At 35.9% G+C, this 23,841-nt stretch overlaps 1 protein-coding gene across 12 annotated transcripts; it reads right to left on the reverse strand.

The window, feature by feature from the left end:
- Positions 1–629: 629 nt before the first annotated feature.
- On the reverse strand, positions 630–21,815 carry LOC105144309 (diacylglycerol kinase theta). 12 transcript variants are annotated; one of them, XM_087404864.1, is made up of 19 exons: positions 21,304–21,815; positions 15,773–15,890; positions 12,809–12,888; positions 12,085–12,187; positions 11,758–11,978; positions 11,325–11,496; positions 9,099–9,242; positions 7,547–7,669; positions 7,325–7,459; positions 7,020–7,137; positions 6,649–6,836; positions 6,321–6,533; positions 6,095–6,229; positions 5,727–5,901; positions 5,292–5,611; positions 4,884–5,211; positions 4,652–4,811; positions 4,444–4,551; positions 630–3,398 (listed from the first exon to the last, which is right to left on the reverse strand). In XM_087404864.1, the coding sequence occupies exons 1-19, from the start codon at positions 21,403–21,405 to the stop codon at positions 3,285–3,287; spliced, it is 3,057 nt and encodes a 1,018-aa protein (XP_087260990.1). In that variant the 5' UTR covers positions 21,406–21,815; the 3' UTR covers positions 630–3,284. The 12 variants fall into 12 exon arrangements, with proteins under 12 accessions (XP_087260990.1, XP_087260991.1, XP_087260989.1 ...); XM_087404865.1 differs by having other exon boundaries at positions 7,538–7,669; positions 11,340–11,496; positions 21,304–21,814; XM_087404863.1 differs by having other exon boundaries at positions 7,538–7,669; positions 21,304–21,814.
- Positions 21,816–23,841: the final 2,026 nt, after the last annotated feature.

Consider the following 23,841-nt stretch of genomic DNA (forward strand, 5'->3'; position numbering starts at 1 on the left):
AATCTGTACATTCGATTTAACTCACTTTTATTTTCTTCTACTTTTAAGAATAAAAAAAATAAAGAATAAATTAAATCAAGATTAAAGAATCTATTCTAGCTCTGACTCTTAACAACATAACGCTACAGTTGTTAAGAATTACAGAATAGACTCCTTAGGCCCAATTTCACAACTCACTGTTGACTCCTAAGGTTCAACTTATTCATTATTTCTTTTTAATTCTAGAATTGGAAAGAGATGAGAAACAAGTTGAACCTCGGTTAAAACTTAACCATGAGTTATGAAACTGGGCTTTAGTCAAGTTAATTTACACTGGTAGAATCGTTTGCAATAAAATTTCAAACTTATATAATTCATTATATATTAAACAAATCTCTTCTTTCTTTTCATGTTAAACAATATAAAAAGTATAATTAAACAATAAAATAATAATTATGATGCAAGCAATAATTAAATTAATCGGAATTTAAGTCAAAGTCGTCCAATTATAAAAATCATAGAAAAAAAAAACAATAAAATCATATATGTTGTATGCATGTTAATGTTTTGAATAGAAAATTATAACATTGATATAATATTTAGTTGATGTTTTATTCTGAATGGGTAATTCAAATAAAGGATAAGCCAGCTTGTAGCACATACATTGATTTATTATACGATAGATTGTTCACAGCTTATTATTGTTTCTCTATTTTTATAGCAACAGCAAATATACTATAGTTTGGTCAAATTAACAAACGTTTCTCTCCAATCTGCCGTCGATGTGATTATCCACGTCGCTACCGGATGTAACATGAATAATTGAGCCGACATCATTGGCAGGTTGTGATACCGGAGGCCAAATCAATCATCCGGGCATGACGGCCTCCGTTCAAATTTGCCATTTATTAGTTTCTTTCTCTTTTTGATAATCATTTTCATAAGAAGACATCCACAAGAGAGGTCTAATTAGATAATTAACTATGTTCACACAGCGCGTACTAAAAGCGTACTAAGAAGTCCTATATCGTCCTTCCACGGTTACTTCCCACGTATCAAAGATACGCGCTGTCCCCTGCTTTTTTTCTTTTTTTTTTCTATTTTGTTAAACGTTTACACGAAACAACGCAATGTGTAATTCAAAAGAGTTCCCACCCCATCCCCTTTTCCCGAAGAAAATTGTTAATGTTAAGAAAGTACCCCGCCACGCGCACTACTTTCTCATACGCCCGTCGTTTATGCCGCATTAAATGCCATCGCGATTAACTGGCGAATCCGTCTTATAAATATAGTCCCTACTTTTATAATATTATATACACTTGTTTTTGGCACCAAAGTTGTGAAATTGTCTTTTACATTTTCTTTTTCTTTTTTTCTTCCGCAAATCGCACGATGCCAGCGAAGATCCAACGTGTACGCCCATGCGTCTGAGAGCAGGTAATAAGTATCTTGTTCGTTCGTCTCGGCGAATCGCTTGGTGATCAATTATAGCACTCGATTAATTCGTGTGTCGATGCACTAACGATCGAAACCTTGGAAGCTCGAGAAACAATACTGCCTCCGAATCGCGTGTTCCTGTCCCCCGTCGTCGCCGTTACGCGTGTCAACGATCTTTTAAGTACATGTTTAACGTGTTACAAACCCTATCTCTTCTTTTCTTCTCTCTCTTTTGACATAGTTCATACATATACATCTCCTTGCGTCTACCCATCATCCTTCGTGTCAGTACAGGTCTACAATGAATTGGTAGTCGATAGTCCTAAGTCTTATCGGTGAATCGGTGAAGTTGACCACACCAACTTGTACGATTAAGACTATCGATTTTCTTAAAACTAATTTAATTAAATCAAATTTAATTTTTTTCCTTTCCATTGATCGATCCAAACGACTCGCTGTACAATTAATGATTCATTGTGAATGCGAAAAATCGTCTACTTAAATTAAGACTTTTGATTACCGCCTACTGACTCATTGTAGATCCGGTGTTAAGTCTTGTGTCCACAATGGTGAAAAAATCATTCCGAGATCTTGGATAGAACAGAATTGATAAATGATCATATTTGAACAATTCGGTCACACCATGTGATGGTCCGGTTTGACCAACACAACTGGTCAATTCCTTCTCCGTCTGAGATCTCAGCTCGATTTCCAATATCGAAGACAAAAGGCTTTACAATGGAATGTGTGTCGCCGGTGGCACAGTCGAGCTTTCATTACAAGAGCCTATTAGAGCTAGTAGTGAATACATTGCCAATCCAACTCTCTGACATTGTATATGTATGTGTGTATGTATGTGTATCGCGATTTTTAATCGCTACCTTCTTATTTCTTCTCGCTGCGGAGACGGATCGACAAAGCGCTTAGCCCGCAATGCGGTCTTATCGTTAGGAAAGTCACATAATTCTTTTTTTTTGCATTCTTCTTAACTTAACTAGAAATGATTGGTCAATCAATGTCGATCGACTAATTATTTCTGGCTGGAAACCGTATCCTAGAAAAAACTGACTGCCACTGGTTCTCAGCGAATTCCAGACTGCCCAGCAGTCAGACATACATAACAATTATCACAACTTAATATCGTAATACTAATACAATATTATGTAAATATATTAATATTTAATCATAAATATCCTTTCTCTCCTTCCTCCTCCCCTCTCCCCCCTTCTGTCTCTCTCTCTGTCTATTTATATACATGTATATATATAATATATTGTTAACAAGACATATCGGTAGAATTCCATACGAAACATAATATATATTACGAATTACGATCCCTTTCCTTCTTCCTCAACCGTCCAACTTGGAACGTAAATAAAAATCATTGTGTCGTAAGTACGCGTAAACGCATTAATTTTTTTTCGATTCTGGTTAAGTATGTGTACGTGTATGTGTGATAAGGTGTTATTTATATATGTTAAAATCTATTATAATTTTACTAAAAAAATATTGATCGGTAAACACTACATACGGTGCTAGAATTATTAACATTTAAAAATGAGATCTAGTTTCATTTTCTATTAATGTAAGAACAAACATTAAGAATCACTGAGTTAATAATGGATTTTTTTATGCTGTATGTGTGTCCGTGTCTGAAAACCTTATCTATCCGTCCCCTATAGCTTCCACGAGTGTCTTTCTTTTCACGTTGTAAGTACTTATGTTCGTACAGCGCAAACGCCGTCAGACGATATCAAGGCCGATTTTATTTTATTACGTGCACTAGTCAATCAAGTCCTTTACACGGCTACGTGCTCTGTATTCCATACCGCACCGTGTTCGATCACTTTCACATAATGTTTGTTCACTCAGAAGATATCTTCATCCGGATCATTTGACGGTGCGGCCTGTAGCGCCAACTGCATACTAGATTCCGTGTTGCGCCGTTTCATTTTGCCTTTTGTCTTCTTCAGCATCGTAGCCTAGGTAGGGACAGGATCAGGGAGCGCACAAAGGAGCAATCGATAAAAATGTCAGTCAATACTGCTGACATAGAAGTATATAAGTAGAAGTAGAAATAGAAAAATTGGAAATTACAAACTTATAGTTAACTTATACGTAGAAAAAAAGGGAGAGAAGAAACGTTTTGTAAAGCTAACACTACTGTCCGATATAATGCGTCTAATTCACACATTACAAGCTCGAGCTAGCTGCATTGGATCGAGGCATCGAGAAGGTATCACGGAAGTTGATCGGTTTTACATGCATCAACGGAGGGATTGGGAGATTTTTCGTTCTTTCTTTCTTTTTTTTTTTTATATAAGTGGAATCGTTTTAGACAGCACGTTTGTCACACCGAGATTCCTCTGTCGCGCGTGCATTCTGCTTGCGCGCGTCGAGGAATCTAGGCTGTGATGTCGTGCATCTTACGAGATATGATTAAACGATCGAGCGGTTGTAAGTTGTGGTATAGTTGAATTACTCGTCCGTGCTCTTGCCCCCCTCCCCATTAGCAGGTAGAATCGACGGTTCGGTATTGCGACGCTTGATCTTACTTTTCTTCAACATGGTAGCCTGAAGTGAACAAAGGAACAAGGAGATATTAGTCGAATGCAATTAGGGGAGGAAAGCATGCGCTGATAGGTATCAGCAATCAGGTTATGCTTTTACGGTGAATACGTAGAGTATTGTAATATGAAACAAAAGGTGCTACAAACTAGTACATAAGGATGCGCCTGTTAAAAAGTTTTACGTGCTACAAGAATATATACGCCCCATTATTCTACTTAAATTCGAACAGTAATGTTCTCGTTTATTATCTTTCAAGGACACACACACACATATATATACATATTATATATATATATATATATATATATATATATATATATCTATATGTTATATGTATCACCGTAATATCGATAAACCACATTATCGTGTCAGTAAATGATTTTATATTACGATTCTGTCCGTATTTTTGTGGAATTATGGGGGAATTTTGGAAGAACTCTTATATCAAAGTATTACCTTGAGCGCTGATTTCAAGACCACGATGTCTCCAGGACTCTGAATCCACGGTTCACCATCTACTTGTACAGGTATGTCTGAGTTTAAGTGAATTTTTATGTGTCCGCCCTGTCCACCAAAATATGACCATAATAAATAAATTGATATATGTTGTATTAAAAAAGAAGAATATTGTATGTGTGTGTCTATAGTAATAATTTTAATTTACCTGCGCTATCCTCGTAGCATAACGTAAACCCGACTGTATTTGTCCAAGATGCATAACGCCTGTGACTCCGACAATTTCTAGCATGCCATCCCAATGATTTGGTGTATAAAATTGATCTTCTTTGGTATCTGGTCCCCAAGGATTAGAACCAGCACCCCAACTAGACGAGAAATAAAAATATCACTTAAAACTATTCTTCTTTTTTTATAATAATAGGTTCCATAATGATTACCTTAAAATGTTCAAAATTATTATTCCTTCCAGTTGTGGTAACTCAATTAATTTACCGTCTACTTCTAATCGAATTTCTTTATGTAACTCTTTACATAGTTTCCGTCTAACCATTTTACGCAAACCCATCCTTACGTAGACGCCTTTATTTCGTAATCTGCTTTTGAATTTATTAGGATTCTCCTCTCTCGCGTTATGAAAGTCCAGACATAAATCTGCGTCGATGCCAATGCCAAAGTAATTATTCATTACGTATATTTGCGTATTGTCTTCGCTAGTTGCACCAGCACCGGAAATATGCAAATGGCGTATCGCTACTTGCTGAGAAGCTGTAATATTTTCGTCCATTAAAATTTTTCTATTTAAATTACAAAACTAGTTCATAATTGATAAGAAACTTATCTCTTACTTGCAGCATTACAAACTACTTGAGGTTGTTCCTTTTCTTCTGGATGAAAAACTACAGTCCATCGGTCCAATATTATTTCTTCCGCGTCGATAACATCTCGCAATAAGTTTAGTGGATCTTCGTCAATCGTGTAGCCGGAACCCCAACATAGTACACGAGCAAGATCGTTTCCTGTTCCCAAAGGTACAATAGCGCAAGCGGGAGAAGAACACTGGCTATCCTGACCCACATTATCTAAACATTGTAATACCCAACCTATTGTTCCATCACCACCACAAACTAATATCTTGTAGTCTGTTATGTGTCGAAAAACGTAAAGTCTGCAATACAAAGAAAGCACTTACTTATAATTTGCGTAAAATTATATATTGTAGATACTTCCGTAAACATATCTAAATATGATTTGTATTATTTATGGCACCATGATCTACTTACCCAGGGAGAGGTCCGCCATTATCAAGATCGAACACTTGATAAGGATTTAATAGTTTACGAAAACTAGAAATTAGCTGGAGTCCTTGACGACCACCAGATTTTACATTTACAAACACGAGCAGCGGTTGAACGCCCTTTGGTACCATACTTGGCTCGATACTTGGTAAAATCATTACTAACAAAAGAAGAAAAGATAAGAAAATTTCAATATATATTCCAATACTATATATTCGAAACTAAAAAACTAAATCAATAGAAAAAAAATTAAACATACATGTAATTTTATACTCTGAATCTCTACATTTTGATACTATATTCAATGCCTTCTCGCTATTAAAACATACAAAAAATATTTATCATAAAAATACCTAAAAGAAGTTTGTCTTCATATTTTGCTTCTCGCAATGTATATAATGCTTTAACCGCTGTATCCAAATCTTCATATATGATAACCATCGAACCATATTCGTAATAAATTGGGCCAATTGATGAGAACTTATTTTCTAAAAATTCCCAAAAAATTTATATGTAAATATACATATTTAGATAATAGATATAATTAGATATATATATTTTTTCCGTTGGATCACCAACCTTTTCCTAAAAAATCTGTCAACATGTTTTCATAACTTCTTTCAGATAGATTTGGCGGTAAGTTGCCCACGAATAAAGCCAAATTAGGTCCATGAGGATCTTGCTTTAATTGTAGATAGAATCGCATTAATTCCATTTGTCTAATAGAATCTTTTCCCAGTTTTTTAACAATATCCCAGGGTCTTTCATCCCCGGATAAAACTCTTTCCGTTACTAATAAAAATAAAACTTTTATATTTTTCATGCAACGTAAAATCGAAATCTAAAGAATATTTGACTGAATTACAAGCCTGACTGAAGTCAAGTTGGACAAAAATTCAAAACGTACCACCATGGTCTAAAAGAATTTCACTGCATCTAAAATCATCACAACAAAAATTTTGTAAACCAAACTTTTCCAGCGCCTCGTTTATTAAGTCTCCGACGGTTGTAGCTTCCATGACAGGTACTATACAGAATGACTCTGATACCTGCAATTTGCCGGGATAAACCCGTACTTCTCCGCTGTCATTATCTCTGAAATTTATTAATTTTGTAATTAATTATACATTTTGTATTTAAATTCTTTACTATTAATACAGATATTATACAACTTCTATCTAGGCTTCTTTTCTGCTTTTTTTTTCTAATATTAAAAATAATATAGAAATGAAACATTCTAGATATTATTTTCGCCTTAGATAAATAGTATAAACTTACTTAAATCGCAAGAACACAGCCGGACGTTTGCCTTCTTTGCGATTTAAATTTAAAACAGGCGTTGGATCACATAACTCAGTTTCCTCCACGGCATACAGGTCAGTTAAGTAAAAGTTGCCTGAATTTTCCGGAAAAAAATTCATTAGCTCAATTAATAAATGAATCAAACAAGACTCATATTTAATATAAAATAGTCCACTATATATATATATATATATATATATATTATATGTATGTATGTATGTATGTATATGTATGTGTATATATATATATATACATATATATATATACACACATGCACGTACTAGGATCTTTCGTGATGTGAAATGCGCGCAGTGCCGATGTGAGAACCTGCTCTGTTGTAGCCTGCCTGGGTATCGAAATTACCCGAAATATTCTTCGCTTCAAGGAATTGTTGCCATCGCACACCTTAATCATTTCTGTGTAAAAATATCAGATTCACAGATTAGGAAAGCGAAAAATCTTGAATCTTTTAATCGGAAGTTGTATTGAAATACCTTCGTCACCTCTATCTTTATCTTCTTTCTCTTTAGGAGAACATGGATCACGGCCATGTGTTGTTCCCTGTGCCGGTTCTCCATTATCACGATTCTTCGAGTCGCTACCAAATTCTTCTGATATGCTTCGCGCTGTTAACACAAAGAAAGATCACACTTCGAATATTAGAATATTATTAATATAGAATACAAGAATACCTAAATGTATAATAGAATATTATTAACATGAACTATAATAATACCTAAATGAAAAATCTGTATACGTATAATACATATTTTTTTCGCTGAGTACATCCAAATTGAGAAAATGTTTCATCTTTTACTCAGATAACATTAATGGTGCCTCTTTTAGCGTTATAACACATACTTCATATTATAAATAACAAAATTTAATGCAATCTTAAAAATATTATCCTGCAAGAGCAACACTTTCATCATTAAATTAGCATACAATTTATTTATAATTTATTAATATTTCGTTAATTATAGAAATTATTAGTCATACATAAATCACTAGTTTGTATATATATTATATATGTATATATTCGAGAAAGAATTGCATAAAACAGATACTTTAAGGGAAGTAATGAATAAATTTAGAAAAAAATTTATAAACACAAAGAGCATGACGACTCTGTTTATCATTCAAGAATATATTACATCTCTTACCATCGATTATTTACGATGGATTTGTAGAACACAGACACGATAGGAAGAATTAGTCAGTAGTATTCTTGAACTTCATTTCACTGCATAGTAGAGTGATAAGCGTCATGGAATCTCATAGCATCCAGTGGGTTGAATGACAGTGCATGCACTGAAGCGAGACATACATACATGCTAAAACGTAAACAGTAACAAAATAACATCTATAAAAAAAGGTTGGTGCACTATGATATTTATGTAAAATGCATGTCGTGTGACATTTTATTATAGATATGCAATTTAAACGAATTTATTCTGACAAATATATATCATTGTTTCCTTACTTCCTCAATTAATCTCATGTAAATAGTTATTTTATTATCAATTATTCAAATTTGTTTGAGTAAAAAAAAAATTATGAGAGCTAAAGAAGTTTTTTTAAATAAGAAATCGCCTAAAAAATTAGGCTCAATAATTTAATGAAATATGCTTTCAATGAAATACTTTTAATAAAATATACTTTCTCCTCTAATAAAAAAATATAATTTAAGTATGCACATAGTAAATATCATTAAAGATTTATACTATATTTGGCTTATTGCGCTTATACATATGTAAAATATGTGTGTACATATACATGTTAATGTGGCAGTAAAATGTTATTTGATAAGTATGATAAAAGCAAGCTAAAGTTTGTTATGCAAAATAAAAAAAATGTATAAATAAATATGAGTATGTTTTTTTAAGATAGCACTTTATCAATCCTAAACGCAAATGTTGAAAGAATGTAGAGATAATAACAATAACGATCACTACAGCGTATTTCAAGTTATTCTCAGTTTTGTACAATAAGTACATCTTGGAATTGAGTACATTCACACAGATGAATGTCTGACGATGATAATATTCTAGATACCTCGAACATAAGGAGGGGAAGCATGACAATTTCCATGGCAGCTACGTGGCAAAACTAGCGAAAGCCGCCTCAAAGCTTCGGTTAGGCGGCCTGCAGCCCCATTTTGTTCACTCTCAGCGAAATCGAATTGCTCTCCGATGTTATCTTCACATAGAAGCAAAGATAGACCGAATATTTTAACGGTTATTCAAATCTATTAATTTTACCTCTGTTTAGGTATTTCGTAATTATGACTTATGTTTATTCTTTCTTTCTCTCTTTTTTCTTTGCTTAATTATATACAAAACCGTGCTTTCTTTTGAACAGTGACGATACCCAAGGCTTGTAATTATAAAAATAAAATATTATTTATATATATAACTTTAGTTTGCAAGCTTATATCATATGATTTTGTAAACTCCGGTTCCAATTATTATGTCTAATTATGAAGCTCTATAAAATAGATCTGTATCTATTAAAATATATTATGCCTATTAAAAGCACATTGAGAGTAGCAATTAATAAGAGCAACCAGCCACAAAAGCCATAGTTTACATATATATTGTGAACAAAATATGTAATTAAAAAATATAACAGACGTAGCTTTAACATTGCTTAAGGTTTGATCATAAATTATAAAAATGTTTCATTTATAGAGTTTAAATTTCATATAATACGTACGTCATGATCCTAAACCTCCGCACAATAATAAAAAAATTTTAAAATCTCCACCTACTATCGCAACTGACGATATGAGCCTCAGGACGAATTCTCACATACTACATATAATGATATAAATGATTGAATCATGAGTATTATGATGATTAGACAGCAGTCACACTTTTTATAATTCAAAAGTTTTCCAATTCCTGCATTTAGCACATATTTTACTATATAAGATTGCTATAAAGTATCTTGAAATATTGTTCGATGTTATTAACTTAATTCACTATCTTCTTTTATTTCGTTAAACAATCAATATTTATAATTTCTCTAAATAATTGTATTTGCAAAAATGTAGGTATGGGAAACTGAGAGTGTAAGAAACTGCAAGTAGCAAATATAAATACATACATATTTATATGAAATCGAATACGTAAAAGTGGAATCAAAGGATTACAAAAATTTCACTGCTGATAATATTCGATAAACACAGTTTTTCAGTTTATGATATGATATTTAAACAATGAAAGTTTGAGGCGATAATAATCCTTTAAAATATAGATAGGATCTTTCTCGTTTCATATCGAAGAAAGTCAACGTTGCATGCTCTGAAAAGAAGGAACATGTATTTGTTTACAAACCGACGGTTTTATACACGCGTGAGTGAGTACTAAAATATCATGCAAAAAATTTATATTCTAAAAATTAGTTAATCTTTTACAAATACCTCTCTACTAATGTAGGAAAATATTTTGTTTATTATACATTCTTTTTTCAAACTTTACATATTACGATGTACAATATTTTCTACCAATCATCAGTGCATATTTGCATACGTATACATGTGCTATGCAATAGTAAAAATAGAAAATCTCGTACATATATAAGAAACACAGTGTGAAAATAATCAAGTGTGTCAATAGGTAATACGGAAATGCTGAATGATAGATTGAAAAAAACTATAAAGCGCTAATCCACTGCCAATGAAATTCACAGTGCACACATGAAAAACGCGAATAATTTATACAATGTCCAATTATATAAACGGAGTAGCAAGAGGAAAACTCTCAACGTGATATTTTTGCCATTATTTGTTATCTGAGTTTAATATATCGATATCACTTGTTAGAGACATGTAAATCTCGTAATCCAAAAGTAATGATATTTACCGCGATTGTATATACACACACAAAACTGTAGTTATATGTATATAGATAACTACATGCATTAATAATTATCAATTATTTGTTTTATTGCGGACATTTGTCTTATTACAGCAGATTACAGCTAAATTTATAACGTTGACATCTCTAAATAGTTACATTATTCAATTTTATTATGTATATAATTTTATTATTTTAATGATCCGTTTAAATTTTAGATTCCTCCTTAAACTTCTCTTCCTTCGTTATAACTTCCTTCCTTATAAGAGACTTTTGTTTTAATGTCCGAATTATATTTCCAGTGGGATTGATTAACAAAATATGAAAGTGCTTTGCGGCACGTGACCAAAGCGCAATTCCTCATTCTATTATTCTAATTACCTGTTAACACGCACATAGTAATTACACGGCAGACACTTACGGCAAGAATACTCACGCGCCAGCACTTCTTTACGACGCACTTCTACTCCAATGATAGCTTCCATGGGAACTTCGGTACGCGGAATACTAACTGCATGTGGCGGCAGGTAAATTGGTTCCAAGTTACCAAAGGTGCATTCTTGGGGAATATTCTTGTAACAATACGCGTGCGACTGAGAGACGAAATCAAATTTGTCATTAAATATCATTTTAACGGAGGGAAAGAGGGAGAGGGGGAACTTTAATCATGCTAACGATATATGCTTTCTTCCTCTATTCATAAGAGCCATTACGTATTACATTTGACTTGAAATCAATAAGTATAGCAATGCAATATAATATTTAATTCTAATTCTAATTTCGCTGATGAAACGAAATAAATGAATCGCAAAAAACCAAGGTAAAGGCAATCTAATAATGAATCTTTCTTTTACCGTCATACCGCACCACTCGCAACGAAACCCGGCAAAACACTCGGTAGTAAAACAACTCTTCTTGCATACGGCACATTTCGAACTGCTCGGAAGATTGCCTTCCCGCCAATGATGAGTGTGTTTCACTGCTGACAGATCTTTCCCAGGTAGGTATGTGGCATTCTCCTTGCAGTCTGCCACCGCGAAGTCTTGGCATTCTACGTGCACGAAGTACTCGCATACTGAAGGAAACATAACGGCGCGATTAACATTTCGTAGAAACCTAAACACGCTAATTTGTATTAAAGCTTCGAATCTCTCACTTAGATAAAAGAAACTTCAGCTTACTTTCACAGTGTATGGCTAGATTATCATCCAATCGTTTTCGACAGACGTTGCAGAATTTTCTTTTGCAATGTACTTGTTCAGACCAACAATGTGCAACCGGGTTCTGGAACATGGCCAATAAAGAAACGCTGTTAATTTTATACACATATACGTTAATCCAAAATTCCAGAAAACTTCTATGTGTTTTTCTGCCTTTTAAATCCTTAACTTGGATTCTAATCAAAATTTTTTAACTGTAATTGATATTTATAGATAAAAATTGTTCTTTTCAAAAATCTAGTTGACGGTAGGATGAGATGTCTAAAGAAGAAAAATATAAATGTTGAAAATCGTAGTAAAAGAAGTAAGGAATCCTTTTACTAAATATTCGACTAATATAAAAGTAATAAATAATTTCATTTAGCTTGAGTAAAATAAATCGTTATAATTATTCAAATAGATCATTCAAATAAATATATTTAGTCTTCTTAAAATAAGTTAAGTTTTCGGAAAGTGTCAAATGTCGCTTTGACACGCGAACGCAACAAACGAGGTTTCTAACGATTCCGACAGTCTTTTCTCTTGAGTCTCTCAGTCTCTCGTCTAAAATTTACTCATTTTATTGTAACGTTTAGTTATTTTACGATATCCAGAGAAGACTGCTTTCCTATATTCTAAGTATAGGCGTTATATTTATGCATAGGCGGTTAATCCTTGCAACGTGGAGACGTATCCGTTGTCTTACATTAATCAGGCTTGCCGCGATGCTGGAGCAGGGAGAGACGACGGCCTTGAGACAGCGGTCGTGCACCACGAAGTTGCAAACTGCAATGAGAGGAGAGAAAAAAAATAGAGAATTTTAGAAACGTGCGAAATTAATTGCGTTAAATTGAAGAGCGTTACCGGCTAAGCAGTGTACACTTTAGCATAAATCAATACGAGCCGCTCATATCGTAATTTATAACAAGATCTTCTGACCTTTTGCGGTGTAAGTAAAAAACATCGAGAATCATACAATGGCTGACGTTATTTAATGCTTCTACCTTTAAAAGAATCCTCGAGGGGATCCTAAAGTTGTCTGTTTTACGATTGTCTGTTTTTCAAATAAGTATTTTTCTAACTGCCTTTGTATATACAGATTTAAAAATCTTTCTCCACACAATTAAAGTATGAACGATAATGTAATCCAATCGTCGATTTTATGTGAAAAATGAAAAAAAGTTGGAAAATTAGTTTTGTTATCAGCTTCTAACGTCAACTTACAACAATATTTGCTTTATATTTTATACAAGTTTTATGCTTTGTACGTATAAAACAATCTTGGTTTTTGGACTAGGGATTACATCATGAATAAACAATATTGTGTTCTTAAAATTAGATTTGAATACCTAATATAAAAGATTAGTTAGAAAATTTGTACATATAAGTGTGCGTGCAATTTTGATGTAGTAATGCGTAGTAGACATATCAATAACACGTAAATCGTACATGTATAAGTCCTACTAAATCGGTAATACAGACGGTTTTAGAATCCCCTTAACCAGACGACAAATATACAACTGGTGATCCAACAAACTTACACAGAAACCACAAAGGAAAATAAATATACACGCATATATTTATTTTCTTTTTAGTTTTACTTCTTTTAAGTATGCATACATACATATATGTACAGAAAAAAAATCATCAATTTTATTAATTCTTGGAGCGTTTTTTTTTGTCTAAATATTCTCTAGGAAAAAGTTATATGCGCTTCCTTTCACTTCTAAAATAATACTCGATATACTCTAGTAAAGCCGATATTACAAGCCTGTTAATGCTATCGATTATAAATTTAGAGTCGATATTGAGAGACGGCATATTAAAAATTCAGTCTCAAGTTGTAAAAAGTGTAAGAAGTGAAGAATCATTCGGCAATTTCTCGAGAATTGACATTCAGTGTCGGCAGAGGTGATGATCACAGTGTCTCATTCGCGTAGCCAGCATCCACTCGATACAAGGTGATACGGATGTCGTACGGTCCCCTCTCGTGGGAGCGGTAATGATCACGTTCTATCGCACTCTTGCGACGCTAATCAGGCAAGATGTGGGAAATTTGTCGCATCGGCGCGCAGGTGCGGCCCGAAATAGTACTGTGCATCCGCTTCGTTAAGAAGGCGCCATCAGCCGCCATCGACGATCGACCGTCGTTCCACGAATGCCGAGTTAACTTTAACTCACCGAGTGGGTAGCTCAAATCGAAAAGAAGAGGTACTCGTCATCGCCATAGAGAAGAAGGATTCATTCCGTTTACTTATGTCTTTTAGCCCGAACAAGCTTTTCAAGCAAATTGTAAGATATCACGCATTTCGCGAATTCAAGAAGCGCGGAGCGTTCGTTTTACGAACGTTCCAGGCATTTATTGCAACGCTTAAGGTCTACGCCGAACATTTGCAACAGTTGAGATCTTTACAATTCAGATATTTGCAATGATTGAAGTCTATTTCAGATATTTATTAATGTTTAAAGTCTGTTTTAAGTATTTAAAACCTTTAAGGTTTATTTTAGATAGGTTTAAAGTCCGTTGTAGGCAACATTTAAGGTCTTTATTCAAATTTCGATATTTCTTGATGCACTTGCAGTTATACGTGACCGATCGCTTCCGCTATGCACGACTATCTGACTATACAAATCTATCCTAATAGACCTTTAATATATGTGCATATTCAGCTATAAATTTTGCTATGTTTATGTCATTTTTCATCGGCCAACACAAGCCGCCATTCAACTGCTCGAATACATAAACATGAGTGACAAAGTCGTACGAAAGGACAATTTTGCCAAAGTATTAAAAATTTTAGACAGATACAGATTTAAAAATAATTATTTTAATGACCCAACGAAATTATTTTCAAATCTGTATCTGTGTCTAAATTTAAATTGACATAAACAATGAGCAATACTACAAAAAATTTTGATATTCAATAAGAACGTCAATTGGAACGTCTTATATAATATTATTGTGATATATAGTTCAACAAAATTATTTTCAGATCTGTAACTAACTAAAATTTTAGATACTTTAACAAAACCGTTCTTTCCATGTGAAGCGCTGACAGAAGATGAATAGACACAAGATGAGAAAGAATTTTTTTAGAGAAAAGAAAGGAAATTAATATTACATATACTGTGATTTAGAAAGAATCTTCTTAGACACTTTTCAAAAGATTCCTATATTTAAGCTTCCAAATCTGGAATTTCTGCTTATTTCTTCAGCTGTATTTCTAGACACTCTTTTCTTTTCTCTTTAGGAAACGAACACGCTTTTACACTGTGTGTTTACAAAACGTGAGAAACATAAGGAGGGAAAAGAAAAATCTATTTCTCGCAAGTCTATTTCTCTGTCGATGTCGGTCTTGTCTACATTCGATTCGAAAATCGCTCGAAACATTAGATTGAAAGTAACAAATGCAGGCGCTGCGTTAAATCGCATCTCTCTGAATAAAAAAAAAGGAAAGAGAAATCCCCTCACATTCTACTAATTCTTCGATAATCATATAATAATCTCGAGTATCGGCGGGTATCGGTTTTCAATATACAGTATATTAGGTGATCACTTTAGGACTCTCTACATGCTTTTATTACTCGATTAGCTTTCGGAGCAGGTGGTCGTCCTATTTTTAACGATCCCGATCGATCAGTAGCAGCGCGATAAGTTAACCAAAATTACCTTGACTAAGATTATCATGCTTTTGAAGAATCAGCTTTCGATCAGCTGCGAAGAATGTCGTCGTGACCATCCCTCGAATCTGGACGTTTCCTGCCAATTCGGCGATCGGGTCTTCGATCTGTATTTTTATATAGCAGTCTAGTACAATATTAATTATATATGTCTACGCGACTGCGTTTCCTTCTACGCAGTTCTTCAATTTATATAGAGAAAAAAACAACAGAAAATCTAGATGTAGCAAATGAATGCAACATAAATTAATATGTACCGCGCGATATGTTTTTTTCTGTATTGTGCAAGATTTTCCCGCACAGAAAATCTTGCACAGTACAGAAAAAATACATGCGAGATGTAACAACGCAATGAAACTATCGTGACACTTTAGATTTTTAGTTTTTACGCATTCAGTATATACGATATTGTTTTGATACGAGATATAGATGTAGTATATATATCATTAATGGACAGTTCCTTTTTATTGGCATCGCACTCACTGCGCTTTGATAATCAAGTTTCGTTGTTAGAGAAAGATTATCCAAAAAGAATAGAATAAAAAGGAATACATTGTTCTCTCATACGGATGCGGGATACAAAAGAAAGTATATAACAGGATATACTGTTAATCTAACTGATAAACGCGATCATACTTATATACGTATACATTATCAACGAAAAACATCAAACAGTTAAACTATTGGAAGATGTTGCAAGGAAAGCCAAATAATGATAACATAATCAACATTAGCTATATATAAGATTGGCTTCTTAAGTGCACAAGTCGAAGGAGTAACCACTTAATGTAATGGGACAGAGTCCTCGAAATCATTATAAAATTCATATGAAATCTCTATGTATAATCCGATAATTACATATACAACTACTAGAAATGACTTTATATGTAGTAAACAAAATTATTTGTAATCAGATGAAATCATGTAATCTGTGGGACAATATTTCAGCTAGTAGTTACCCCTTCGCATAAGCATTGTCTTCTAGATCGATTGATTATAGATTGATAATAATCAGTGCATTCCAAATTTATTTTTTGTACATACACCTGAATTCTCTCTCGATCAATTTACTCTATCCTCTTTTATTTCCTTGACAAAGCACATGCGAATAAAATTAATATCTTTAAAATATCTTTAATTTCTTATAAGAAATTGTTGTTCACAGACAATAATTATTGTAAGAATTATTTCAAAGTAATTAAGAAATTATTCGCACATAATGTATTTATAATTTAATATATATTCAAATATATAAATATGATCTATCTATAGAGATTATGTCTCTTTATTCTCAAATTCGAATAAATTGTAAATAACTTGAATGTTGGTTTTTTGCTTAATAAGCTTTCGAGCATGATGTTGTGTCATTGCGGTCTGATTAAGTTATAAAAATAAAATAATATATAAACGAATAAAATAAATATAAGCGAATAAAATAAATATGTAAACACATTATGTCAGTCATTTTTCAATCGAGTAACAGTCAACTTCTAATTTAACGTACATTGTCAAATTTCTTTTGAGTGTTTTAATACAGCATTTAATACAGCATTTTATATAAATTAACAATATCATAAAATATTTGTATGAAATATTCTCAAATCGTCTGATTAAAATCTGTGACAAATTGGATTCTCGATTTCAATCAAGAAATTTGGCAAAACTTTTTTATTCATGGACTTTATGTGAACAATCTTTGACCGAAGTGCCTCTTTCTTCATCTAATGTATCAATTTAACATGCTATATTAACGTTCGTTCTCATAAATTGCTATTGTTATAAGTATTTTAAATAATTGTTTTGTTATAGCGATTATGATTTTATAATCACTGAAGAAGACTTTGTCTGCCGAAACATTTGTATTTCGTAATTATATATTGAATTTTATTGTATTTTATCTTAATTATTACTTCAAATCTAATTACAAGTTCGAAATAAGCCACGACTCTGATTAATTTGAGTAGCACACGAGCTTTTTTACTTTAATTTTAAATATGTAAAATTCATGTCTCTTCGAGCTCCATGATTTGTGAGCCAAGATACTGTAGAAAATATAACAAATTGCGGAGAATGCAAGAATAAATGAACTAATAAAAATTACTGTTATTTACTCACCATGCTAGATAGAAAGTGTACAGTAAACTCAATAATGTCATTCTCAGAATCATATACTTGAAGAATCACGATACTGTTATTCAGTTTAAAAACACTCGTATTTCTTTTATTTTAATACTTATTTATTTTTTTTGTCAATAATATATTCTCTTTATAATCTTGCTTTCCAAGTTTTTATATAATCTCGCAGGTGTATATTTATTATTCTCAATGTGTCTTAAAAAAGATTAATGAAAAACACAATTACACAAATTCCAACCCATTAATATAAAATACAATATCATTTATTTTATTGCAGAAATCAAGTATAATTCACTCTCCTATTGTGGTTGCTATCCAAACATAATAGTCGAAGATTAGCTAATGCACAATCAAGATAACGAAGGAATTATCGTACATGATTGTTGCATTAAGATTAGAAGATTTAGGAAGACAAACATTATACTTTTCAAATTGCATTACTTTATCATCATCATTATGACGCGTGTTATTTCAAAGAGATTGTCACAAGTAGAAGATTATACATTACAATTTGTTTTTTAATCGCCGTAAGAAATTAATGTGTCATGCGCTATTCTCATTTCTAATATTACATTGCATAGGCTTTAACATTCATTGCCGTTATATAAATGATTTGTTACGCGAATCGGGAATATCACACACATGCGACATGTACGGTAACGGATGTGTCACACTGTCAACTGAGACCTTTATTCTGCATATGAAAACCCTCAGAACCTTTTTACATACAATATGTGAATGGGTGCATTGCAGCCATAAATAAACATTATGTAAATTTTATAAATGGTATAATTTTAGATTATTTAATACTTTTTTGTGCAATTTTATAAAAGTAAAATATTAAACAAATAATTTTTAAGATTGATTGATTTAGTTATTTACAAGATAATTGTTACCATTCTAATTATTGCAATCACTAATGCATATTAATTGATTATCGATCCTGCAAAATTTAATAAATTAGCATTTTTCATCAAAAATACATACATCTGTAGTATAATTGTTGATAGAAATAAATCGTGTAATATATTGCACAGTAAACATAATAAAAAATAATAAATTCCAAGCAAAAAATAGGTATGAAAATCGAATTGTCTCAAACAAGTTTGTAAACAGTTATTAGGATTTTATATCATTGGATTGGATTTAAACTGACAATGCTAAGTATAATTTGCAGACATAAAAACAACTTTATTTAAAGCAGCCGACGGTAAAGCGATCAATACATTGTGTAGCAAGATTTAACAATGGCTTTAGAAATATAACGCTTTATCTTTACCCTTTGTGAAGTTAACATCCCATTTCTAGGATTTCGATATAATTGATAGAGTTCCAACTCTCAAGCAATTCTGGAGTTCCTGATACATCTCAAAAAAAAAAATCGAACGATTGAATGCAAAAAATAGTAACATGAAGACATGCCAACTTTACAAAAATTAATATATAAATACATTTTCAAAAGAAAGTATATTATATAACAAATATATATAATAATTACACTATATAAGATAAATAACTTTAATAAATCTTCAAATTTTCCCTGAATCGTAAGAAGATTCTTTTTGAAAATCTAATATTTTTTTATTAATTCTAACACATTAAAAAATTATTCTTAACTTTTGTATCGTGAAAATGTGAAGATGGCGTTTTATGTTTTTAGATTCTTGTTCTTCATACATCTAAAAATAATTTTTGAAACAATTGATAAAGGAATCTAAATTTTCATATTCGCGTAATATAATAATAAAATAAAAAAAAGCGTCGTCAAAAATATCATAAAGACATTTGGGACAGACGTATATTCGCTTTTGAAGATTATAATAGCTCAATATAATCCTTCCTGAATAAAACAACGACAACTTCAAAGATCTTTTTGTTGAGTAACGTCGTAGTCAAGTAACGGCTTAAAATTGCCTATCTTTACAGTAGGTAGTTTTCTAATGGTCTACACATTATGTCTTTAACGACCTATTTAATGACTCGCAGAGTCCTAACAAACGTTTTTACTACCTGCAACGTCTTTCTTTCTAGAAACGTTAAACGTATATCTAGTACTAATATCTGTATACGTTCCACGCCATCCATTTATTCTCTCGACGAAAGACTTGAAAACAATCGGAATCCGTTGGCGAACGTGCGTGGCGATCGTTATATGTGAGTGAGGCGACTCTTCTGATCGAACATTCCGACGTATTCCGAAAGAGTGCGAGAGCACGGCACAAGCATGGCTCGTTCCGCTCGCGTTACAACGAAGGTCCTTTACGCCTCTTTACCCGTCAGCGAGCTCTCACGTTTGCCCCCACTTCGTGACAACCCTCTTTGCCACCACCGAGCGCCCGCGCACCCCTTCAACCCCTTCCACATCGGCAACCTTATCCATGGTCTTTCAGCCATACTACCCCACCCCTCGCGATCAATGCTCGTGAAAAGGTGGGCGCGCGTCGCGCTCGCGCCCTCTGCGTGCGTCTCGCCTCCCTCCAATCCTCTCTCTCTCTCTCTCTCCCTCCCACTTTTTCTGGCCTCTCTGTTTTTCCCGATGAGGATCACACTCCGTTTCTATCTTTCTCATGCTGTTGCACCGATTCGCGCGGCACGGCTGGCGCTAAAATGCCCGAGACTCGACGAGGCACTCGGAAACGGAATGCAGCCCTCTGAACGACTTACGACAGCCAGCATTCCCGTTCATCCGGTATCAGATCGCGATGTCAATCGGAATCGAGACCTACACCACACTCTACAGGAAAATTCTAGAAATAAGTCACAGAGCCGTTACCGAGCCGTTACCGAGCCGTTACCGAGCCGTTACCGAGCCGTTACCGAGCGTGGTGTCGACTATCGATCGACTCACGCACTCGAGAGCGCCCGCTTGAAATTTTAAAGACCAGAGCACCCTCGCGAGGACAGTTTTGAGACTTTTTTTTTCCTATTTTTTCAACAGGCCGAGTTACGACTTACTAATTGACCAAACGGACCGCGAGAAAACGTAAAGTCTCGAATCTCGTAAAGATACGGGAAAGTAAAGTATGTGGAATTGCGCAAGTATTAAACTTGAGGCTCGTTGCATCATAAAGTTGTGCGCATCCTCCGACGTAGGGAGAAAGATCGGGAGATGCGTATTCTCCCCATGGGGAGACGTGTCTAGAGAACTTTACCGTTTACTTTCTCTCCCTTTTTTCTTCTTGTCTTACATTTTTCTTCATATATGAGATACGATATATACGGTTTCATAAATTGCGAGTGTTCGGGGAGTCGTTATCTCCCTGGAGAACACATAAAACTACCTCTCTCTGTCTTTCTCGCCTCCAATCTATCATCGGTCCTTCGGTTAGACTGGGTTGACACTTGACATCGATTTAACTCGGATAGCGCGCGCGATAATCTTACCTTCGCAGATGTACCCCTGCTGTATGAGGCCCCAGAGCATGTCCGTGCAGCTATGGCAGTACGTCGGTTTGTGAAACATTTTCTTACTGAAGCTGTGCCCATGGCTGGCTGGAGTCTCGGCCGAGACCGACGCCATATTCCCCGTTCCACCGCGGAACCGTTCACGCCAGATTTTCACCGTGAAGCTACGCAGGGCGCGCCGCGCGACGATGACAACATAATTATTACACGCCCGACACTACGTGATCTCGGAACCGTACGCGTACATAGCTGCGTTGCTGCAGTTGCTGCGATGGTGGTAGTAAGAGGAGTAGTAGTAATCGTCGCTGGCCGCACGCTGGCTCACTCGCCGTACCGTCGTACCGTCGTCGTCTCGTACGGCGCCTCGTCGTAACGTCGTCGTGCCTAACACGCATTATTCCACGAGCTGCGCCACGGAACGACCGACGCGCCGGCAGCCACGATCGCGCGCGCCAGATGCGTCGTCGTCGTCGTCGTAAATCGCCACCGCCACCAATCCGTCACCGATCGCCACTCCGATCTCACGGCTGCCGCCGAGCATCACCGTCGTCGTCGCTGTTGCTGTTGCTGTTGCCGCTGCTGCTGCCGCTGCCGCTGCCACTGCCACTGCCACTGCCACTGACGTTGCCCTCGTCCTACTAGTCGTCCTCGTCGTCGCCGGGAGTCTCGCTCTCCTCGCTCGCCTCGTTCGCGATACGACGATGCGTACGATGTCACGTTCGCGCATCCGACGAGCCGCCTCTGCAGCCTCTGTCGCTGCTGCCAATACTGCTGTTGCTGTTGCTGTTGCTGTTGCCGTTGCCGTCGCTGCCGCCGCCGCTGCTGCTGCTGCTGCTGCTGTTGCTGCTGCTGATCCGAGCGTACGCCGCTGTATGGCTGCACTGACATCAGCCCCTTTTCGTCACCGCCAGTGGCGGATACGCTGCCCTAGCGGACTAAGTGGGGCGTCATATGGGGGCCGAGCCGAACCGAGCTGAGCCGAGCTGAACTGAGCGAACGGAATCTAAACGAGATGCGAACCGCCCTCTTTCGAGCTCGTAGCCTCGAGGGCGCGCTCTCTCTTTCTCTCTCTCTCTCTCTTTCCTTCTTCCGTTTTCTCGATTTACTTTCGATGGATCCTTCCCATGTTCGATGATCTCTCCCTTCCGCGAAAGATTCGAGTCAGACAGTACGTTTGAATCTGGTTCTCCAGCACTGTCGATGGTGACGAAAGCGCGTATCTCTTCGTTATTCCTTAAGGCCGTAATGCAGGCTCGCACGTCTCTTCACGGCTACGCTGTGAGCTTTTGCCGTCTATTTCCGATCGGTCTCCCTCTCTCTCTCTCTTTCTCTCTCTTTCTTTCTTTCGCTCGAGAAGACTCGCGTTTCAGTAATATCATGTTGAATCGAAAAGCAAATGTCCGTGACGTTCTACGTCACCTCAAACGGCGATGACGGCATCGATACGTCGCTCGGTACGGATTCGAAAAATACCCTCGTTTATCCTCTTACTAATTCTCGCTCCGAGACTTACTTAATTAAATAATTAAGTGGTCGCGCGATCGGTCTTTCCAATTAAACTTCGCAAACTGATAGGCATCCCTCTATTTCCCTATTAGGAAAGGAACCGCCACCGACGATACGAACCACGACCGTCTCGTTATCTCGTTCAAGTACGAACCGCCGTTAACGCGGCCGATTGCAACGCGCGCGGAATACGATTCGGTATATTCAGCATACGGCTCTCGCTCGACGATCGCGATAATCGAGATGACGCCCGACGTCGACGACAGTACGACGACGGCGATGGCGCCGACGTCAGTGACGGTCAGTCGACGTCGTTTACCACGACGCGCCCGCGCCGACGCGACTCCCGCCGACTTCCTCTGCCACGCGCCTCGTGTCACACATCCGCCGCGCGCGGCCTGTAATGCCTGTATGCCATTGTGGATTCCACCACGTCAGTACGTCACGAGTAATAGCACGAGATCTCGCGTCTTCTCAATCACCTTTGCGATCCCTCGCGAAATCCACCTCGTTGCCGAGGTGCCACCGATTTGCGCGGCCGCTTTCGTTACTCCTAAATGAGCCGCAGCCGTACCGGATGATACCCTCCACCCCTCCGCGATTCTTCCCTGAGAGCACGATCCGATCTCGGCGTGCGCGTGAATAAGGACGGCAAAAGGCAACAACGACAGAAAGCGGCAGCGCGTTCCATTTAATCGTCGCTTCTCGATAATGAATACTGCCTATTATCGTCGCGACGCCCGTCGTCGCATTGTACGTCTCGCGCGCGCGCGCGCGCGCTCCACTACTCGCTCTTGGGTTCTCACGATACACGCGACTGCACACACACAAACACACACAACACACACACACATCATCATCATACATACATACACATACATACACAAATCTATATACACGCCTACAATGAGTCGCGAATCAGGGGAGTTGCGGACGCATCGCGTTGGATTTTTCAATAACGGAAGCACGAGGGGGTGGCACGCATTTTCACATTCCTGTCACGTCCTGTTG

This window comes from Acromyrmex echinatior, chromosome 3 (assembly GCF_024713525.1).
Source record: "Acromyrmex echinatior isolate Ae372 chromosome 3, ASM2471352v2, whole genome shotgun sequence".
In the NCBI taxonomy this organism is placed as follows: domain Eukaryota; kingdom Metazoa; phylum Arthropoda; class Insecta; order Hymenoptera; family Formicidae; genus Acromyrmex; species Acromyrmex echinatior.

Coding starts and splice junctions, on each gene's coding strand:
- LOC105144309 (XM_087404863.1), bottom strand. CDS start 21,405: ATGGGCACAGCTTCAGTAAGAAAATGTTTCACAAACCGACGTACTGCC. Junction 4,812..4,883: donor ATAATTTTGAACATTTTAAG/GTAATCATTATG, acceptor TTTCTCGTCTAG/TTGGGGTGCTGGTTCTAATC. Junction 3,399..4,443: donor TCTTGAAATCAGCGCTCAAG/GTAATACTTTGA, acceptor GTCCCTACCTAG/GCTACGATGCTGAAGAAGAC.